The sequence below is a fragment of the Eutrigla gurnardus genome (assembly GCF_963514095.1).
Source record: "Eutrigla gurnardus genome assembly, contig: SCAFFOLD_110, whole genome shotgun sequence".
Lineage (NCBI taxonomy): Eukaryota > Metazoa > Chordata > Actinopteri > Perciformes > Triglidae > Eutrigla > Eutrigla gurnardus.
The window spans coordinates 3,322-22,299 of record NW_028155298.1 but is presented as its reverse complement, the minus strand read 5'-3'; the positions used below and the strand labels follow the sequence as shown (position 1 = coordinate 22,299).

Below are 18,978 nucleotides of genomic sequence, written 5' to 3'. Positions count from 1 at the left end.
CCTTCCTGACATCTCTCCTCCTCCCCCTAGTGTGACCTCTCCTCCTCTCCCTGTGTCCTCCTTGCAAGCTGAAATGAGAGGAATTAGTGAGAAAGAATCAGGTGTGGCTTTAACTTGGAAAAATTCACAAAATCAATGAGATTTCCTGTGGCCAGTAGGTGGCGCTCTGACTGTGAGTGAATATCAAAGTGCAGAGTGTTCAGGAAGGAACTCTAATCAAGTGTGCAAAGTTTGGAGCAGATCAGGGAAGAAACACTGAAGTTATAATGTTTATGGCAGAGTTCAGCTGACAGCAGTGTGAGATGCATGTAAAGTGTGCATCTCTCCTCCTCTCTGTGTCCAGGCTGTAATGAGAGGAATTAAAAAAAAGGAATTAAAAGTGGCATGGCTGTTGATCTGGTGTGAGGCATGAGACTGCAGCTGCATGTGAGATTCACAGTTCTCCATGTGTCACTGATTGATCTCTCTCTGTCTCCATCTGGTGGTCGCTGTGCGCCTGTGTCTCTCCCCTCTATGCTCCCCGAGTGAAGATTGAGTGAAAACCTGGCTGATTTACACACGTGGCTAAAAACATTTTTTATAGCTACTTTATCATGACTTGAGGCGGTGGGTCCTATTGGCTTTTTGGTACATCTCCACATGGTCTATGTAGGAAAGAGTTTCATGCGTGTACGTTTAACCTAAAGGGGGGTTGACTTTAGAGTAAGGGTTAAAGATGCTTGTTTGTAGATGTCTACAGTATTTATGTACAGAGGAAAATGTTATGCATGTAAGCTCTACCTAAAGGGTTTTATTTTGTTATAGTGGTAGAGTATTTAACTGTGACAAAGTGCATACAGTGATATTTATGCTTGCTCTCTGAGGAACAATACATTTCTGAGGGACAGCATATGAAATGTATTATATATTTAGCAAAATGTCTTGTAGAATTATGATTAATATGAAGTATTATCATGAAGATATATGTAACTGTTGAAGTGGTTGAAGTATAATTTTGTTGTCTATCATTGCTTTTTATTGTATTTATGTGTTTCCTTTTTCTACTATATATATTTTCTGATGTAAAGTTGTTGTTTAAAGTTCGTTGAATTTTGAATGTTCAATCATTTGTGTATCTTGTATTTTCAGGAAGCAGGAGATGCTGGACCTGAAGTTTGTTTCTGAATTGTTCATGACTGATGATCTGTTGTGATTCAGAGTGAAAGTTCATTTCAGTAACAGAATTACACATGTGTCACTGCTTTTCTGACAACTGTCCTCCTCCCTCTGTGTCCTCTGTACAGGCTGAAATGTGAGGAATGTAGAAAATAAAGGAATGAAAATGGTCATGACTGTTGATCTACTGTGATACAAAGTGAATCTACATTTCAGTTACAGAGCATAGCACATGTCCATGCTTTCCTGATATTGTCTTTATCCCATAGTGTAGTTCTCCTCCTCCCGTTTTGTCCAGTTTGCAAGTTTAAATGATAAGATTTATTAAAAAGAAAATCAGGTGTGGCTTTTAGTTGGAAAAAGTCACAAAATCAATGACATTTCCAGTTGACTGTAGATGGGGTTCTGACTGTCATTGAATAAAACAGTGCAGATGTATTCAGGAAGGATGTGTAATAAAGTATGTAAAGTTTGGAGCAGATCAGAGAAGTTATAACTGAAGTTATAATTGTTTTGATGTTGAAGGTGAATGTTCAACTTACAGCTGTGTGAGGTGGATGGAGGCGTGGCATTTTTCCTCCTTCACCTTTGTCCTCTCTGCAGGCTGAAATGAGAGGATTTATAAAATAGGAATTAATAGTGGCATGACTGTTGTTCTGTTGTAAATTAGACTGGAATTGCATGTCAGATTCACAACTTCTGAATTTGTTGCTGATAGATCTCTGACTCCCCCTGGTGGTGGCTGTGCGTTTATCACTCTCCTCTCGTGTCTAAAAATATATTTTTTATCCACTTCATTGGGCTTATAGTGGAAGAGTATTTAACAGTGACAAAGTTCATACAGTGATATTTATGCTTGCTTTCTGTGGAACAATGCATGTCTGAGGAACAAGATGTGAAATGTATTATTCATTTAGCAAAATGTCTTTTAAGAATTATGATTGATATGAAGTATAACATGAAGATATATGTAACTGTTGAAGTGGTTTGAAGTACATTTTTGTTGTCTATCATTGGTTATTGTATTGACTTTTTTATACTATATATATTTTCTGATGTAAAGTTGTTGTCTAAAGTAAGTTGAATTGTGAAAGTTTAGTTACTTGTGAGACTTGTATTTTCATATATAAGTCAATTAAATGTTACAGGAGCAGGAAGCAGGAGATGCTGGACCTGAAGTTTGTTTGTGAAAGAGTTGTTTATAAAATGAACATGGGGAGTTTTATGTACTTAATTATCGAGTATGTTCGTCACTTGCCGGTGTCTATCGATAGTTTTCAATTATTTGTGGGGGCATTTTAATACGTAGGTTTGAGAAAGTATGTGTTGTTTGTGCAGCTGAGGAGTCAGAGGGGGGGTAAGTGTGGTTGTCGCGGGGGAAGTTTTATCGGTATGTCTCGCGAGACTGAATGTTAGCATGCTATGGCATTAGATGCTACATAGCTTGTTGGTTTACTGTACTTTGTGTGACGTTGCTATCCACAGTGTTAATATAAAGCGCTGCTGTGCATTTAATGTTTCAGGCGTCTTGTTTGGGTTTAAGTTTGTATCGCGGAACGTTTCTGTTCTTTTAAACGATAACACAACACACTAATTGTCTATTGTGTCGTGTTGGCTGCGCAGGATTTGCGGAGCATGCTATGTAATGTCTATTAAGTAACGTAATTACACAATATTAAATAAGTCATAGGAAGTAACGTATTTACGCAACATTAAATGAAGTTATAGTAAGTAATTAATCACACACTATTAAACAACTTACTTGTTTGTAGGACGGACGTAGAGTCGGTAAGCGGTGAGCGCAGGACTAGCTGTTTCCTGTGATTTACCTGCGGCACTGATCTCTGTGTTTCTGCGGCTCTCTTCGTTCTCAGGTTTCAGCCCCTCCCCTCCTGCTCCCTGTGTGTATTCGCGCGTGCCTGTTCAGGCCGTGCGCGCCTGCAAACTTTGTCTGCGGACTTTGTAGGATGACGTTAGTAGATAGACGTGTTATTTATTTATGTATTTAAGTGAATGTTGTGATCTCCTGTTTGTTCCATGATAAAGTTTGTGTTTGTGATATGCTCCATGATAAGTATTTAAGTTTTTGTGTACAACGTATTGTATATTGTTTTGTTCGTTACAGAATGAGAATGTGTTCATTTATCTGCATTGTAGAGTAGCGTTTGAATTTGATAATGGGTTGGGAATTGTATATTTTTTATAATCAGTAGGTCAAGTTGTGATTTAAATGTTGTAATGGTTGTTTGGTTGAAGAAGTTTTAAGTGTAGCATTGGTGACTTTCATTAGATGTAGGGTTTAGGATGTAGGTGATGATGTCATTGATAGAAATGTAAATGAGTGATGCAGGGTGTGTCTGTTCTTTTGTTGGAAAGTTGTTTCAAGGCAAGTGGTTGCTTTTGTGTTAAATGGGTGGTTTTATGTGTGGACTATTGTCTGTTCAGTGGGTAAAAGATCTTTGAAATGGTTGTAGTTGTGTAGGTCAATTGGCTAGGCAGGTTGTCGTTGGGAAACAATTTAGAGTAGTCTGTGTGACTGTGTGAGGTGTATTTTAGTGTGAAGTATTGGCTCCAGCATGTCTGTTGTGTTGCAGACTTGTTTTTATATGCTGGGAGCCAAAGTTGCTGTGGGTTTGATTTTTTTTTTTGAAGGATTAATTCTTGGGAAATTGGATTGTGCAGATTTATGTTGTTAATTAATGTACAAGGATGTATGAAGAATGGTTTGTGTCATAAATATTTGTTGAAGTATTTGCTAGACTGCCAGTTGTTTGTTGCTCATGCATTTTAACATGATGATCACTGATTATTTTATAATCTTGCTTGTAAGACAGCATGACATACAAATGTACATTTTGTGTAATGATACAATTGTGATTTAGGTTAATGTATTTGTACAAGTATAATAGTTGTTAGTGTCGGGGCAGCATTGAGGGATTGGAACTGAAGATAGATGGAGAATTTCAAAGAATAAATGTTTAAGGTACATACATGGGTTTTTAGTTGTGTGTTGGCTTTTATGTAATTTACTGTTAACAAGATTTAGTGTGTAAAGGTTATTTTTGTAGGGTTAAAATGTTGTAACCTTTGTATTTTGTAGTCAGACATTGGTCAATGAATGTTTGACATAAATTAGGGAGTAAGGTTTAGTTGTTCGTTTTTATTGGAGAGATTTAGCGGTGGTACTTTAATGATAGCCAATAGTGTCTGTGAGGGGAATGTGGGAGGGGTTAAGCTACGGGTTAATGTGGATAAATGGTGCTGTTAGTGTAGCAGTTTCACATTTTGTGAAGGTGCACGAGTGAAGTGAGTATATCTGCAGTGTTGATTTTTGTCATTTGTGAAGGATGTATTCTTTTATGGAGTGCAGTTTTGTCTGTGTGTAGTAATGTAATTACGATGTTGTTTCTTTGGAAGAAGAACGATGGCAGAACAGTCGCCGAGAAAGTTGCCGTTCATCGAGGAGGATGAATACTTGGCCTTTCGAGAGGCAGCAATGGCGGTTTGTGTAAGTATATTTATGTTGTTGGTTCTTGTGAGATATTGAATGCGTATTTCAGCTAATTTTTGTTTTTGCATTTTCAGGCGATATCTGGCGAGGAAGAGTACTCACGCGCCTATATCAATAACAGGGTGTGTGAGACCACTCTTCAGGCGTGCAATATGATGGTGCGGCATGTGCGTAGACATGTTGCTTTAAAAAAGCAGCAGAAGGGTCTGCAGAAAGAGCTTGCCCGTGTTCATGAGAGCTGTAGGAAGCTGGGTCGGATGCGGGTGGCGGCAGAGTCAGTGTCTGCGCGGGTCACGGAGGAGCGCGACGCCGCCTTAAAGGAGGCTGCTGCTCTGAAAAGAATCTTGCTTTCACGGAGTGTGGTGGAGTTGGGGGCAGAGGGGATTTCATCCCAGTCTGATGATTGTAAGTGATCTAATGATTGTTTATGAATGTATTATTTAGATAAAGGTTTTAATGTAAGTGGTTTAGTTGTTAGAATAATATGTTTGAGGATATAGTAGTCTAAGAAGTTTTTTTACAATTTAAATTTGTTAATATATATGACTTAGCTGTGTGCACACTGGTGAGTTGTTTATTTGTGTGTGGTTTGGATTGGAAGGTTTTCTTTATTGTATGTATTTATTTTGTGATATTGATTAAATGTGAATGTTTTGCAGATATCAGCGATCAAGAACTGCTGATGGCAGGCAGTGATCTGGAGGCGTCTCTTTTTGTCGGCGTGGGCGAGGGTCCAGAGGAGGACACCAAGATATCATGTGTGTCAGAGGGGGACGAGAAGGAGAAGGAGGTGGTTGAGGAGGAGGTGGTTGATGACGACAGTGTGGTCCGCATGTTGATATTTTAATTTGGGAAAGTTGCTATGTGCAATTTGGTGGTGGGTTTGTGTTTGTATTTTTTTATTATTTATAGATGTGTTTGCAGTTGTGAAGTATATTTATTGCAGTGATGTGTCAGTCAATGTTGTAATTGATTGTAATTTATTAAACAGTGTGCTCTTGAATTAAGTTTGGTTTGTTTTGTGTTTGAATGAAAGATGGGGATTAGAGAAAGGTTTTTAATATTTAAGGTGAATACATTTGTCATGATAGTGGAGTTGAGTTATGAGATATATTAGAATTAGAAAAAGTGTTAGTAAGAATGAGTAGAAGTAGTGGTTTATTGTATATATCAAAGAAGTTATGACCACAGTAGGAGATTATATAAAAGAAATTAGGCAGAGGGTTTCTGTTGTAATTGGTGAATTAATCCATTACAAATAAGCAAATGGTATGTAGTTTATTTAAGTAGTTGCAGTATTTTGTAGTAATTACTAAATTAAACAAGCAGTTATTGTTAGAGTGTTATGTCATATCGAGTTAGAGTAAGTCATTTGATGGACAGTTTAGTGTATTTGTGTCTTTGGTAATATAGCTTGAAGTACATATGGTTTTTGAAAAGTGTGGTACTGGATATGAATGTAAGAATTACTAAATGAAAGTTTGTGTAGGGTCAGTATAGTATTCTTAAGAATCTTTGAGCTGGGTTGTAGAAGGTTTATTCAAATGTGTTGTGTTTTAATTTGTGAGTTGAGTTGAAGTTATTATGATAACAAATAAAATAATAATTTCAACAAATGAAGTGGGGTGGTGTTTATTTTAGCCGTTCATTCGATTGTGTGATTTATCTAGGCCTATGTTAGTAGTTTACGGAGATATTATAAGCAATAGGCTATTTATGTTATATCAGGTTAGCAGTATAGTACTGATCAGTTTTAGTTCAAAGCTGTGGTTGGATATGAGTGTAATGTGTTGTTTTAGTAGTTGGAAAGGTAGCGTGTTGTGGAGAAGATATGCACTGTAAATGAAACAGTAGGCTATGTGTTCTCAGCAGGCCCGCAGTGGCTAATCGGGAGGACCGGGCAATTCCCGGTGGGCCGGTGTGAGTTTTGGGCCGCGAGGGCCGGTGTTCAATTATTATTTTTATTTATTGTTGTGCCGGTGTTCAGTCATGGCACTGAGTGCTGGGGTATCACGTGTATGCGTCGCGGGGATTCCCGCAGGTAAATAGACAAAACAACCCAGCCGAACTCTCGGCCCTGATGCCACCAGACCATGGTGAAAAGCCCGCGGTCCTCACTAAAACACAGGCCCGCCCAGGGCCACAAGAGTCCACACAGGCGGACTCTCCGTCGAACGCGAAACGCCAAGACGCGCCGCACGCAAACCAGCCGGGAAACAGACAGCTGAACACGGCCGAACAATGGGCACTTGTGGCCACAAGGCTGTGTGAAATTACACGGAATTACAAGGCTTTAGAGAACAGTGCGCTATTTTATGCTTAACATGTAAAGTTATAATTACATTATTTTAATATAGCCTAATAGGTCGTGATCTAAAGTGGGCCGGTCTGAGGTATGAAACTCCAGGGCTGAAAATGAGTCCCACTCCGGCCGTGGTCTCAGTAACGATGCCGTTGGCCTGTGGTTTATCGTTGTTTTGGGGTTGAGAGCTCTGAGTGTGTGTGTTTCGGTAAAAAAATACATTTAGTATTTTCACCGTCATGTCTGGATTAAAGTTGCTGGTTTGCGCCACTGGTGGAGATATAAACAGCAGCACATGGCTGCTTGTTGTGCAGCCGTTGCGTGTGTGGGCGTGTCCGTAACGGCGGTTACGGTTCATTGGTTGGACGTTTTTTCATTAACTCCGCCCTTTTATTTCGACGTTTGTGATTGGCTGTCATGTGTTTAACTTGTGTTGCGCGGGTCGGCTCTGCTCGTTCTGTCGTGTTTCTCAGAGACTCTGCACGGATTCGTGAGCGCGAGCGTTTCGGTCTTTTTTAAGAGTTTGCTGGATTGCAAGTCTTTTCAAAGAAGTCGGATTTTCGTTTCATCATCTTTGCTGTTTGAGGACGTGTCGGTGTGTTTTTTTCTCACGTAAGTTCATTTATTTATACTATTCTAGCGATATTGTGCAATATGTTGTTGTGTGCGGTAGTTTATTTTTATGTACGTATTGGGTTGTATTGAAACGGAGTGAACGTAATTTAGTTCCAGGTTACAGTAAATGGTGGTTTGTTTAATGCCGCTTCTTGTTTGGAAATGTGTGGCGTTAAGTTAGAGAATAAGAAAGCACACATACTTATGTGTGTTGGTTTTCTAATATAGCCTACGCATTTATCGAAACGGAGTAAACGTAATCTAGTTCCAGGTTACAGTAAATGGTGGTTTGTTTAATGTCGCTTCTTGTTTGGAAATGTGTGGCGTTAAGTTAGAGAATTAGAAAGCACACATACTTATGTGTGTTGGTTTTCTAATATAGCCTACGCATTTATCGAAACGGAGTAAACGTAATTTTGTTCCAGGTTAAAGTAAATGGTGGTTTGTTTAATGCCGCTTCTTGTTTGGAAATGTGTGGCGTTAAGTTAGAGAATAAGAAAGCACACATACTTATGTGTGTTGGTTTTCTAATATACGCATTTATCGAAACAGAGTTTAGGTAATTAGTTCCAGGTTAAAGTAAATGGTGGTTTGTTTAAAGCTGCGTCTTGTTTGAAAATGTGTGGTGTTAACGCATAGAATTAAAAAGCAGTCATTTTAATCGTTTTTATGGAATATGTATATCGTGTTTCAAACCACACGTTATTATGTTTGTTTGATGTAGGTATTAGTTGCTGCATGTGAAGTTATTGTTTTTATTATTTAGGTACTGAGTGTTTTTGAGTTACTGAGAGCAGATTTTAGTTATAATTACCGATCAGTGTGTTAAATTCATATTAGAGTGGGAGTTGTACCAACTTGTATTTGAGCACAGTTATTTGTTCACGGCATGTTTTTTTCCTCTAAATAGATTTAATTAGAAGTAGTTCAACAGGTTGTTGGTCATCTCCATTCATCTATTCATTTCCAAATACAGTGATTTCGAGTGTGTTTTTCGTGTGGTAACCCATGGTCTGGATTGTATTGTTATGTAATGAGGGATCCATTAGAGTGATATGGCTGAGCTTTTCTATGTATGTAGAAGCGTTAGTGTATGATTAGCATCATTGTGCATTGGAGTGGGAATAACAAATGTTAATTAGAGATCCATCAGTGTGTTAGATTGACCTCTCAGCTGTACTGTAGAAGGTATTTCTGTGGTTTTTGTGTAACAATAGATGCAGTAAGACCTTTTGGGGATGTAGTTATTGGTCACTAGTGCTGTTCTTGTAATGTAAGTATTCAACTGTGTTGTAAATTAGTGAGCGTCAGACCGAGTAGTCAGCTGTATTTGAATCTGTGTATGAGATGTGCATTGAGATGTTTTATGTTGTGAATGGATGCATATCTAAAATCAGTTATTAACAATCTGCTGGTTTATTTTCTTGCAGCAGAGAAAAGCTTCAGAGTGGAGAGCCAAGTGGGCATTTGGATCTCAGAGGAGCAGGAGTTGGTTTAATTATCATTGTCTGCATTGATTACAGTGTAGACTGCTGTGTACCCGATAACCTTTTTGTCTAGTGTGACTCTCGGTTGTGGGTATGCCTCGTGGGAAGTCTCGTGCCAGGGCGATTGCAGCCAGGAGGGCCAGGGAGACGCAGCTTGCCAAGGACAAGTTTTTGGTGACTGCGACCAGCATGGTGGACAGTATGTAGTCACATTTTATAATGATTTAATTCATGTTTTTATTTTATATGAAATGATTCAGTATAATTGTACATTTGATAAAAATAGATATTTTTCTTATGTTATTGTAATAATGACAAATCATTTGTATTGTTGATGTAATAGTTACACAAAGTGTGTGTGTTTCTATGTCATCAGCCAAGGGGACGGGTGCGCGCCATGCTGTGAAAAGATGGCCAACTTCTGTCGTCACCGGCCGGAGCCACAAGTTGGTCATCCCGTCGGAGTCTCCAGACAAAAAGGTATTGTTGGTTTGGAAGTTATTAAACACATGATGTTTAATGTTGATCATAATTTTATTTGCATGATTATAATTATTCATTGTGTCGTTCCAGTTTGTTCTTCTTGTCGGGGACTCCCACCTCCGCAGCGTCGTGGACGGGTTCGTCAGGATGCCAGAGGGGTGCCTTTCCTTTGGTGCCATGGCGACGCCGGGGGCCTGTGCGAGGGACCTGAAGGCTGAGTTGGTGAGTGCTGTTGTGCCATGTACACCTGATGTTGTCTGTGTTCTTGCCCCCAGCAACAACCTGACGGACAGCAGGACTGTTGAGCAGGCAGGGGAGGACTTTGGTGAGCTCATCAGAAGTGCATGCAGCCGATGGCCGAAGGTGAGATTATAGTCATATTTTAGATGCATTATGTTATTTAATGAAATGTTGTTTATGTGAATGATATATATTCACGTAACATTTTGTTGTATATAAATGATTTATGTTGTAGGTGTTTGTCCTGGACTTCGTTCCTCGCCTGACTGTCGACGTGGATCTGCAGGACCACTTCAGGCAGGAGTTTCGACGTGTTGCTGCTCGTATGGGTATGTTTGGAGAGAGTTGTGTTATGTATATGCCATGTATGTTTGGTTAAACGTTATGCATAGTTAATACCTAAATGATGTATTATGTAAGTGTATATATTGATGTTTTCATAGAATGTCATGTCATTTGTGTGTTCAGGGGTGCGCTACTTCTGCATTGCTGAGCACTTCCCTACGAGTCGTCGTGAGCTGTGGAGCAGGGATGGTGTACGTGTAATGATTAAATCAATGCATGGCAGAATTTTATGACAGTAAATTGTGTGTTCTGTGAATAATCTGTGTTTTCTTGTTTTTGTCAGGTCCACCTGAGCGACAGCCATGGGATGGGCATCTTGGTGCAGCTGATGTGGAACTTCTCCTTCCAGCAGCTGGAGACGACGTCGCCACCGGTGTCTCCTCCGTCGTTGTCGGTGCCAGTGGCGTCTCCAGCTCTGCCATCACCCACCAACGTCGCTTGCTCGCTGGAACAACGCTGGACTGTGATTGGAGGAGCCAGGAAGGTAGGACTTGGCCAGTTGACATTATTTATAAAATGTGATATTTTAAAGTAGTTAACTGTAATAATGAAGGAGGTGTTCCTGTTGATATTACAGAGGAGGCGATCTGCGAACCATGGCGTGTCCCCTGATGCATCTAAGAAGAGGGCGGTTCCTGGGGTTTGTGTTTTTAATATTAATATGTGGCTTATTTAATAGATTCAGTTATGTTTTAATATGTGGTAGATGGTTTTGTTGAACATTGTCGTGAATAGTTTCTGTGTGTTTATTTGTTGACAGGTACAGTTGGAGGAGTGTTTCGTGTCACTTACTCGTTTCAGCCCGGCCATGTTGGAGAAGATGGACCTGATCCTTCCAGCGAACCTCGGTGGTCCTGTGGGGTCCACTGCAGTTCCAGCAAGCAGAAGGGTAATTACAAAGAAATTATAATGTTTAGTTATTTCTTGTGTATAATATTTGTTATTATTGTTGTTGTTAATTTGATTCTGAACAAACTGTGTGTGTGTGTTTTTGTAATATTCAGAGGGTGGCATGCCGTGGGAAGGCAGCTCCTTCCAAGACGACGATGGCTATGCAGCAGGTTTGTGTCTCAAACACTGACTTCATTTGATGTATTGTTATAGTTGTACAGTTTATGAGAATATTTTTGTGTTTGTGATGTTTTTATTGGAGGTGGAGTCAGCGTTTGCCAAGGTTTCCTTTGGGTCGGCATCTTCCAGTCCTGTGAGAGAGTCTGCGCCGGTGGAGGTATGCAGTAGAAATATTTGTAGCTTTGTTATTGTGTATAGTTGAAGTTGTTTGAATCATTAACTTTTTTGTCTGGGTTTGTAGTTTGTTGGAAAGCATGAATTATATGTGATGGATTTATTGAAGTTTGTACAGGTAATTTGAATGTTTGTGTGTTTGTGATGTTTATTTGGAGGTGGAGACAGCGTGTGCCATGATCTCTTTTGGGTCGCCAACTTCCAGTCCTGTGAGAGATTCTGCACCTGTGGGGGTATGCAGTACAAATATTTGTAGCTTTGTTAATGTGTATAGTTTAATTTCTTTGGAACCAATGCTTTCATTGTTGGGTTAGTAGTTTGTAGTAAAGCATGAATTAATTGTAATGGATTAATTTTATATGTACAGGTTTTTTATTGGTTGTCATGTTTTGTTGTAGGGGGAGTCAGCGCGTGTGGAGTTCTCGTTTGGGTCGTCACCAGCCAGTCCTGTGCCTGACTTTGCGCCGGTGGAGGTATGTACTAAAATATTTGTAGCTTTGTGTTGTGTATTGGTTAAGTTGGTTAGAACCAATCATTTTGTTTTATAGGTTTGTAGCTTGTAGGATGGCATTAATTAATTGTATTAAGTTACTGTATATGTACAGGTTATTTGAATGGTTGTGTTTTTTGATTTTCCTTTGTAGGGGGAGTCAGCGTGCGTGGAGTTTTCATTTGAGGTGCCATGTGCTGCTCCTCAGACTCACAGTCCACTAGATGAAGTAAACGAAAGTAAGGAGGATGCAAATCCTAATGCTTGCATTTGTAATGAGAAAGTGCTTTTGCCCGGTGTTTCAGCGGTTACCGGCAAAGCTGTTTCATTTGAGTTGAATGCTTCAACTCCTTGCAGTGTTGGTGATAATAAACATGTGCAGTGTCAAATGCCTGTGGTTGCAGGCGTTAATGTTAGACATGTTTCATTGGCTTCTGATGTGAGTGCTTCTGCTGCCTGCAGTGTTGCTGCTGTTGTCAAACATGCCATGTCTCCTGTGTGTACGTGGAGACAGGCAAATGTTGATGACATATATGCTGAGGGTTTGATGTTGAGCAATTCCGTAGCTAATGGAACAGGAGTGTGTTTTGGTGCTAACATGTTGACTGGTCAGCATAGTGTGTTTGGTGCATCTTGGAAGGTAGATGTTGGGGAGACGGTGTTTAGAGACATTGAACCTTGGTCAAATGATGATGGGATGTATGAGTTGCTGCAAGAGCAGTTGTTGATCAATGACAGCTGCTTGTTAGATCTCCATGGTGCAGTTAGCGCTATCATTCATCACGGAGATTACTTTGTGGTGGTTGATTGTAGCACACGCGATTCAGCTGGGTTGCCATCTGAATTTGGTGCACCTGTGGCTGTGTTTAACACCTGCCTTCATGACCTGATGCTATATATCAGGAAGCTGCAGGTGTCATTAAGTTCACAGCGATATGGCATTGGTAGCATTTCTGTCAAGCGTTGTCAATTGGACACCTACATGAAGGGGGCTGTAGATGTTGATGTCAAGGTTACAGCTGATGTTGACGTTTGCACTCCTTTTGTGTTGAAAGATAGTGTTCTGGGATCATTTCATCAGGGAAATGATCGCTTTGAACATAGAGGTGTCCAGTGTATGGCTATAGCTCTGGTAGGAATTGCAATGCATACAGTTGACAGTGTGTTTTCATGGAGTGCAGCAGATCTAGACAAGGTTGTAGTTGAAGGTGACCGGTTGTATACGTCTCTACGCGGAAGTATCCGTGCCTCTTCCCAGCTGCTCTGTGTTCCTGAATTGCCAAAACACCTAGTTGTTGATAAACACCAGTTTGAGTGTCACCATGGTGACTTTGTTACAGGCGATGTAGATGTGGTAGATGGTGCACTTGTTGACGACTTTGGATACAGTACTCTTTCTCATGGCTTAGAATCTATGTGTGGCAAGTTTGACTCCTGTTTCCTGACGCTGTCTGGAAATACTTGTAGTATTATCAGACAGAATGGACAGTACGCTGTGGTGGATTCCCATGCCCGTAGTGGCAGTGGAATGCCAGATGCAGATGGTCAAAGTGTGGTTGTTTACTTCAGGTCTCTTAAAGAGGTTGAAAATCATATACGCACTTTGGCTGCATTGCTTGGTGGACAGCAGAAGTTGTTTGAGATAGCTGGTGTCCGTGTTGTCCAGATGTCTCAGAGCTCTTGCTGTCCATCAGGCACTATGCAGACTTTACATGATGCTACTCAGATTCATTCAGATGTTGAGTTTGTTAGTGAAGACTGTAGTCTTCCAACAGCATCATGTAAAGATTCTGTCACTACTGTTGAATCCACTGTGTTACCTTTTGGTGAGACAGTGGACTTTAGTCGTGTACCAGGAGTCAATAAGGAGAGGGTTCCTAAGCGCAGTAGGCCAGTTAGAAGATGTATTTCAAAGAAGTTAAAAACACATGATGCATCATTTATTAATTCAGATGTTGAATTTGTCAGTGATGTAACTGTTAAAAGTATGACATTTGATCCGCTTTGTAAAAACACTGCTCAGGCATTGTGCTCCCAGCTAAATGTTCATTTTCAAAAACTTGGTACAGATCACCCTAGGGAAGGTGGTTTGTTAGGGACTCCATGTAGCAAGGTCAACATTATGGGTGATGGTAACTGTTTCTTCAGAGCTGTCTCACATGCTGTGAGTGGCTCTCAGGAGAACCACAAAATAGTGCGGCGCGCTGTTGTTAGACAAATAAAGTATAATAGTAAGCTTTACAAGAATATCTTAAGACAAGGATGTAGTTCAGTGGAAGCTTATCTTAACAAATCCAAAATGCATTGTGGGGGGAGTTGGGCTACTGAAGTAGAGATCCAGGCAGCAGCAGATTTGTTGGGTGTAAATATCTTTACATATGTCGGGGAGCGGTGGTTAGAATACAGTTGTAGAAGTAAGTTCTTGTCAAAGCAGGGGATTTACTTGGAGAATTGCAATGGTAACCATTACGAGCCAGTTGTTTGTGTGCATCAGCCTCAGCTTCAGAGTTGTTATGGTTACTGTAAAAAGGGGGGGTCATGTACTGTAGGTTACAAACTTAGGGGGAAAACATTAAAGGAAGTTGTAGAGTCTGAAACTGACACTCTGATTAATACAAATATATGTACATCTCCTAGCAAGTATTTATTGACTAAAGAAACCATTAGAACTAAAATCCTATATCACAAAAGTGCGTTGCGTAACCATAAAGTCAAGGAAAATAGTTTAGAGAAATATCACACAAATGAGTTGCATAGGGGGAAAGTAAAGGGGAAGAGTGTAACAAAATATCACGAAAATGAACTGCATCGACTGAATGTAAAAGCCACGAGTACACAGAAGTATCATGAAAATGAATCGCACAGATTGAAGTTAAAAGCCGCGAGTACACAGAAGTATCATGAAAATGAATTGCACAGATTGAAGTTAAAAGCCACGAGTACACAGAAGTATCATGAAAATGAATCCCACAGATTACATTTAAAAGCCATGAGTAAACACAAGTATCATGAAAATGAATTGCACAGATTGCATGTAATTGCCTCGAGTACACAAAAGTATCACGATAACCCTGAGCATAAGGAGTGTGTTAAAGCAAATGTAACTTTGAAAAGACAAGAAATTAAGGAGTTGTCAAAGGAGTTTGATTTTGTTATGGAGCAGTTTCTTGAGAAAGTTAAAGATGGACCAGACTTTGTGTGTTGTGTGTGTCATAGATTATTGTTTAGACACCAGGTTGTACGTTGTATTAGAGAAAATTATATAAAGGTAAAGGCTGCTTCTTTAGTTGCAGCTGCATGTATTACAGAGGATTATTTACATAAATGTAATGAGGATTGTTTAACTCCTTGTCACTGGCTGAGTACAACAAGGGGACAGCTGTGGATTTGTGGCACGTGTCAGAGTAAAATCAGTCGAGGTGTCATGCCACCCGAGAGTGCAATTAATCACTTACAGATTCAACCGGTTCCCCCAGAGTTGGCTTGTTTGAATAATTTGGAGCAGCATTTAATTGCAATGCATATCCCTTTCCTGAAAATGGTAGCATTGCCTAAAGGGGGGCAAAACGGAGTACATGGTCCCGTGACGTGTGTTCCTGCTAACATTGTACAAACTAACAACCTGCTGCCCCGTTCCAATATGGAAGGCTCTCTGTTGCCAGTTAAACTTAAGCGTAAGTTGTCTTATAAAGGACATTATGATTATCAGTTTGTAGATGCTATGCATGTTAGGCAAGCATTAAGCGTTTTAAAGCAAACCAATCCTCTTTACGAGGATATTAACTTCAATGAAGAGTGGCTCAATGTGTTGGCTAAAGAACCTGATGAGGTTGTTAAAAAGGATGGTGAAGATGATACAGCAGTACTTGAACCATCTCCAGATGGGGAAGAGGAGCTTTTGCATGATCGACAGCAGCACTGTATTTTCCAGGACACCTGTCTGATGCCTGTCGATATTGGTCAGGAAGTCTTGGATCAGTATTTTGATGGCATACTAAATCTAGCTCCTGGAGAAGGAAACAGTCCTGTCAAACTGCTATCTGATCATGAAAATGAAGCAAAATCCTTCCCAGTATTGTTTCCGCAAGGATGCAATACATACAGTCAACAACGACCGCATCGCTTGACTTTGGCACGCTACTTCAATAACAGAATATTAAATGCAAATGGCAGGTTTGCTAGAAATGTAGAATATATATTCTATGCTCAATACATGTCTGAGGTACAACAAGTAGTTTCCAAAGTGTCGATCGCTTTAAGAAAAGGACAAGGAGGTCGTCCAAAACAATTAGTGAATAATTTATTGAAAGACCAAGAATCTTTGAAGAAATTGCTGGAGTTTGATGATGGATATCGTTTCCTTAAACCTATTAGAGGTACTCCATCCTTCTGGCAAGGAGCACAGCGTGACCTGATAGCTTGTGTGCGCCAGCTCGGTATTCCTACGTGGTTCTGCTCATTTTCTTCTGCTGACATGCGATGGAAAAATCTTCTCTCCAGCATTTTGAGACAAGAGGGTAGAACAGAGACAGATGAGGGTTTGGAGTATGAGGACAGATGTGGCCTGCTGAGACGTAATCCTGTCAATGCAGCCAGGATGTTTGACTTCCGCTGGCATATTTTCCTTAAAGAAGTACTCATGTCTCCATCGCATCCAATTGGTAAAATTGTAGACTACTTTTACCGAGTGGAATTCCAGCAGCGAGGTTCACCTCATGTGCATTGTCTCTTTTGGATTGAGAATGCCCCACAGATTGATGTGAACACAGATGAAGAAGTAGTTAAGTTCATTGATGAATATGTCACATGTGAACTACCTACACAAGATAAAGACTTGTCTGAAATTGTGACAACTGTGCAGCAGCATTCAAAGAGGCATTCCAAGAGTTGCAGGAAGCATAAGACGGTTTGCCGTTTTAACTTTCCCAGGCCAGCATCTGGCAGGACATTTATTTGTCACAGCATTGAAGATGAGCCTGTCTGCAAGTGTCCGAAAGATGGCGACAACATGTGCACATGTGAGAAATCAACTTCAAAACTCTCTAGTAAGGAGAAGAAAGAGCTGGCATCCAAAATCTTGAAAGCAATTAAGAAAGCTCTGTCAAACGAGGCTGTTACCTATGAGAGTATCACACACTTGTTCGATGAAGTAGGCATCAGTCAAGAAGTTTTTGAAGCTGCATACAAATGCCTGGCACGAAAGACCCATGTTGTAATGAAAAGGCAGCCTAATGAGGTATGGATTAATCAGTACAGCAAGCGTCTGCTGAAATGCTGGAATGCCAATATGGATATCCAGTATGTTGTTGATGCTTATGCGTGTATTGTTTACATCATTTCCTACATCTCTAAGGCTGAAAGGGAGATGGGTTTGTTAATGGGGAATGCCCAGAAAGAGGCTTCCAAAGGTGGCAATGTCAGTGCAAAGGAGGCGCTTAAAAAACTTGGCAGTGTGTATTTGCATAACAGAGATGTGTGTGCTCAGGAAGCAGTCTACAGAGTCACTAACATGCGTCTGAAGGAGTGTTCTCGGAAAGTGGTCTTTGTCCCAACAGGGGATAATTATGTTAGAATGAGTCTGCCTATTAGTGTTTTAAGGCAAAAAGCATCATCTGGCAATGTCACTAGTGACGACATGTGGATGATTAGTTTAGTTGACAGGTATAAGAACAGGCCAAACGACAGTACCTTTAATGAGATGTGTTTGGCAACATTTGCATCTGAATATCGGATACTGTCTAAAAATGAGAAATCCAAGACCCAGATTCCTCTACAAAATAATTGTGGTTTTGTCACTAAAAGAACACGAACACAACCTGCAGTAGTTCGTTACGCACGCTTCTCAGAGACAAAGAATCCAGAATTGTTCTACCAAAGTGTTCTGCAGCTGTTTCTGCCTTATCGTGTAGATGTCCAGCTGAAACCTCAAAACTTTGAAACATTTGAGCAGTTTTACAAGACTGCTCATGTGACATTTAGTGATGGCTCGAATAATTCAGTCAAATCAGTGGTGGATGTGAACAAAGGGAAATTTGAAATTCAAGGAGATGAACTGGATAATATTCAAAATTCTATTGGTACAAATGGTGTAGTCGAAGATGCGTGGGCTGAGCTGTGTCCAGAGAACGAGGTCGAGAGGTTAGAGTGTGAGCAGCAGCGTAGAGAGACTGAGGAGGTAGATGAAGGACATCAGGAAACTATTCCTGATTTAGCTGCAAGTAGAGCACAGGTTGCGCATTTAGAAAAGCGTAACAACATCATGTGCAGAAGTGATGGTATGGTTCTGCTGAGGTCTCTCAATGAGACACAGCAGTCTGTATTTTATCAAGTCAGGCACTGGTGTTTACAGAAGGTAAACGGGAAGAACCCTGATCCATTGCATGTGTTTATCACAGGAGGAGCAGGGACAGGAAAGAGCCATTTAATAAAAGCTATTCAATACGACTCAATGAGATTATTGTCAACAACGTGCCGTAATCCTGACAACATCTGCGTTTTGTTGACAGCTCCTACAGGCATCGCTGCATACAATTTGCATGCATCAACAATACACACCACCTTTAGCATTGGAAAGGATGTGCGCTTACCATACACTCCTTTGGGCGAGGAGAAACTCAATTCTCTTCGTGCTAAATTTGTTGATCTCCAGATATTGATCATTGATGAGATATCTATGGTAGATCATAACCTGCTGTCATACGTTCACGGTAGATTGAGGCAAATCAAGCAAACTGGTGACTTCTCCTCTTTTGGTAATGTCAGCGTTATTGCTGTTGGAGATTTTTACCAATTGCCTCCAGTAAAAGGGAAACCGTTGTACATTGATGCTGTAGGAGTTGATTTGTGGTCCACTTTATTTAGTGTTGTGGAACTGACACAAATAGTTCGACAGAAAGACCAAGTGTTTGCTCAGTTGTTGAACAGAGTAAGAACTCATTTAAAGGGGACTCCCATGTTAGAAACTGATGTAAACATTTTGAAAAATTGTGAAACCGATGAAGTCAGCTCAGCTTTACACATATTTCCAACAAACAGACAAGTAAATGCGCACAACATCCAGCATCTGTTCACCACGTGTCCTGAGTATGTGCAGATAGATGCTCAG

General features: G+C 40.3%; 2 protein-coding genes and 2 long non-coding RNA genes across 4 annotated transcripts; 3 read left to right on the top strand and 1 right to left on the bottom strand.

The window, feature by feature from the left end:
- LOC311010367 lies at positions 1-3,029 on the bottom strand. Its single transcript, XR_014596781.1, has 3 exons — positions 2,918-3,029; positions 1,698-1,759; positions 1-68 (listed from the first exon to the last, which is right to left on the bottom strand). It is a non-coding gene; the product is annotated as an uncharacterized lncRNA (long non-coding RNA).
- Positions 3,030-9,137: 6,108 nt separating this feature from the next.
- LOC311010364 (uncharacterized protein) lies at positions 9,138-9,928 on the top strand (the record flags this gene model as incomplete). The annotated part of the gene is made up of 3 exons (XM_084040882.1): positions 9,138-9,269; positions 9,447-9,550; positions 9,644-9,928. Exons 1-3 carry the CDS (start codon positions 9,164-9,166, stop codon positions 9,926-9,928), a joined length of 495 nt encoding a protein of 164 aa, XP_083897008.1. The 5' UTR covers positions 9,138-9,163.
- Positions 9,929-10,036: 108 nt separating this feature from the next.
- On the top strand, positions 10,037-10,557 carry LOC311010362. The gene is made up of 3 exons (XR_014596778.1): positions 10,037-10,122; positions 10,262-10,329; positions 10,422-10,557. It is a non-coding gene; the product is annotated as an uncharacterized lncRNA (long non-coding RNA).
- Positions 10,558-10,685: 128 nt separating this feature from the next.
- Positions 10,686-12,180, top strand: LOC311010363 (uncharacterized protein; the record flags this gene model as incomplete). The annotated part of the gene is made up of 7 exons (XM_084040881.1): positions 10,686-10,778; positions 10,899-11,027; positions 11,143-11,199; positions 11,292-11,366; positions 11,542-11,616; positions 11,782-11,856; positions 12,028-12,180. Coding segments are annotated over 7 exons (657 nt in total), but the record flags the coding sequence as incomplete, so codon positions are not given.
- Between the last annotated feature and the right edge of the window lie 6,798 nt (positions 12,181-18,978).